Source organism: Nansenia antarctica (assembly GCF_963989245.1).
Source record: "Nansenia antarctica genome assembly, chromosome: 11".
NCBI classification, from domain to species: domain Eukaryota; kingdom Metazoa; phylum Chordata; class Actinopteri; order Argentiniformes; family Microstomatidae; genus Nansenia; species Nansenia antarctica.
In genome coordinates, this window is record NC_137681.1 from 9,280,119 (window position 1) to 9,282,618 (window position 2,500).

General features: G+C 56.9%; 1 protein-coding gene across 1 annotated transcript in view; it reads right to left on the reverse strand.

Annotated features, from left to right (window-relative positions):
- The window catches only part of nrxn1a (neurexin 1a), a gene marked incomplete at both ends in the record, with an annotated part of 54,059 nt that overhangs the window by 51,258 nt on the left and 301 nt on the right, over window positions 1-2,500 (reverse strand). Inside the window, 1 exon segment of the mRNA XM_080542051.1 lies at window positions 2,072-2,500. This exon segment is cut by the window's right edge and continues 301 nt beyond it. Coding sequence (XP_080398177.1) covers window positions 2,072-2,500 — 429 coding nt within the window.

Below are 2,500 nucleotides of genomic sequence, written 5' to 3' on the forward strand. Positions count from 1 at the left end.
GAAGGAGGAGGAGGTAGAGGAGGAGGTGGAGGAGGAGGAGGAGGAGGAGAAGGTGGAGGTGGAGGAGGAGGTGGAGGAGGAGGTGGAGAAGGAGGAGGAGGAGGGGAGAGGAGGAGGAGGAGGTAGAGGAGGAGGTGGAGGAGGAAGTGGAGGTGGAGGAGGAGGTGGAGGAGGAGGTAGAGGAGGAGGTGGAGGTGGAGGAGGAGGTGGAGGAGGAGGTAGAGGAGGAGGTGGAGGTGGAGGAGGAGGTGGAGGTGGAGGAGGAGGAGACGGAAGAGGGATGCGTCTGTACCAGAGTCTCCCACTCAGCCCTGTCTCCATGGTAACCCCATCGGCCGCTCGATCGGGGGTGGGGGGGGCGGGGTGTGAGGGTGGAAGGGCGGTAATATGGGCGCCATGGTGATGAGGTAGGGGAGGGGCTTAGATCTCAGACTGAGATCTCATGGGACTAACAGAACAGGCCGCTGTCTTGCTCTGACACACACACACACACACACACACCCACACGGACTCCGTACCGGTTTGACAGACAGCTCACACAAACACACACAGACGCACTATATTATAATCACTCCATTTGACAGTTGATTACAGTATTCACCCCCCCTGGTAGAAAAGAAACTGCCATTTTGAGTCCATCATGCCTCTTTTCCTGAGCAAATGGGCCAATTTTCTGTTCCCCCAATCATCGCCAAAACCCCCGTAAGTCTCAGGGGACGGAAAATGATAGACAACTAACTAGGTTATCATCTAGGTTTACAGGCCGGGGGGGAAGCTCCGAACATGTTTTTTTTGGCATTTTTTGGAGCTGCGTTTTTTTAGAGAACGCAACTCGACAAAACCCTCCGAACTCATCTCCTGGAACAAAGGAGGAAGAGCTGCTGAGGAGGACAGGAAAACAGGGATGGAAACACCAAGCGGCGACAGGAAGGAGCCACCGAGGGACAACAGACGTGGCTCTCTGGTGAGGAGACGGTCGGACGCGGCTCCGGAACGCCGAGCGGCAGCCCGCGCAGCGCAGCACCACCACGGGCGGCCTGGTGTACAGCGCGCTCCAGTTAATAACACACTCTGACCTCCACTCCCTCTCCTCACCCCCCCCCCCCCCCCATTTCCTTCTCCCTCTCACTTGCTCTCTCTCTCTCCCTCCCCCTCTCTCTAACTCGCTCCCCTCCCCCTCTCTTTCCTCCTCCCGCCACTCTCCCCCTCCCTCTCTCCTTGCCTCATCTCCCCTCTCTCTCACTCCTCTCTCTCTCTCTCTCCCTCACCCCCCGTCTCATCCACCCCCCCCTCTCTCTCTCCCTCTTTGTCTCTCCCCCCCCCCCGCCGCCACTACAGTCTGAGTGCACAGGACAGTACGGTCATCAGATATAATGTACCGTAACTAACTGAATTCAGTTACTGTTACCAGAACAGTGAGCCTGCAGGAAGGGACATACTGTACAGTAGGCTGCTACCACACAGACCTTTGAACGCCTGAGTGGCGACAATGCTGCGACACAGACCTATAAAGTCAGCCATTAGACAGGCCCATTTGCAATACCTAGCCGATACAATACTATGCAGACCTATAAAGACAGCCATCAGACAGGCCCATTTACAGTAGCTAGCAGATACAATACTACACAGCCCTATAAAGACACCTCCGGGTTAGACGGGCCCGTTTTAAAGGCCCTAGCAGAGACAGTACAATACAATTCTAGAGAGACCAGTGAAGGCTTCAGCAGCCTCTGGTCTGCATGTTGATAGCCCAGCTCAGGATGTCTGAGGATGTAGAATCAATGGATTGGTCTGGACCGGGACAATGGTAGACTATTTATTAGATTAAGATCACATTTCCGATTTCTAAATGTGTGTTTTATTGGTCTGCCTCGACGTAACACATCGAGACAGGATCAGCTCCACTTATTACTTATTAGGTATGATAGCATCGTGTAGCATGTGTCGTGTAGTCTGTGTGTGTGTATCCGTGTGTGTGTATGTGTGTGTGTGTGTGCGTGTCTGTGTGTGAGATGACGACACGGTGGTGTAAGGGGTCAGGGTGTTTTATTTTTTTAGTCTTGGCCCTTACCTTCGCTGCAGTCGTTGCCTTGGAAACCGGTATCCGAGCAGTCGCACACCGCCTGGTCGTTGACCACGCTGCACACCCCTCCGTTCTGGCACTTGTGGTCCGGCCCGCACCCGCTGCTCACCGTCACGCCCTCCGACCCCTCCAGCGCCGCCGCGGACCCGTTGACCGTCACCGCCGTGACCCAGCCCCGGAAACAGGCGTGTTCTCTGACGGCGGGGGAGGTGAGACGCAGCGGCGAGGCGCGCAGCTCCGGGGACACCCCGCCCATGTAGGTGTGGCTGAACACCGTCATGTCCCTGCGCTTGCTCTTCACCTCCGCCCAGCCCTCCATCCCGTCCACCACCAGGGTGGTGTTCCGCCAGTCGCGCCTCACCCGCACCGCGTGCCAGGCGCCGTCGCTCACCGCCACGCCCGAGTGCACCTCGGCCG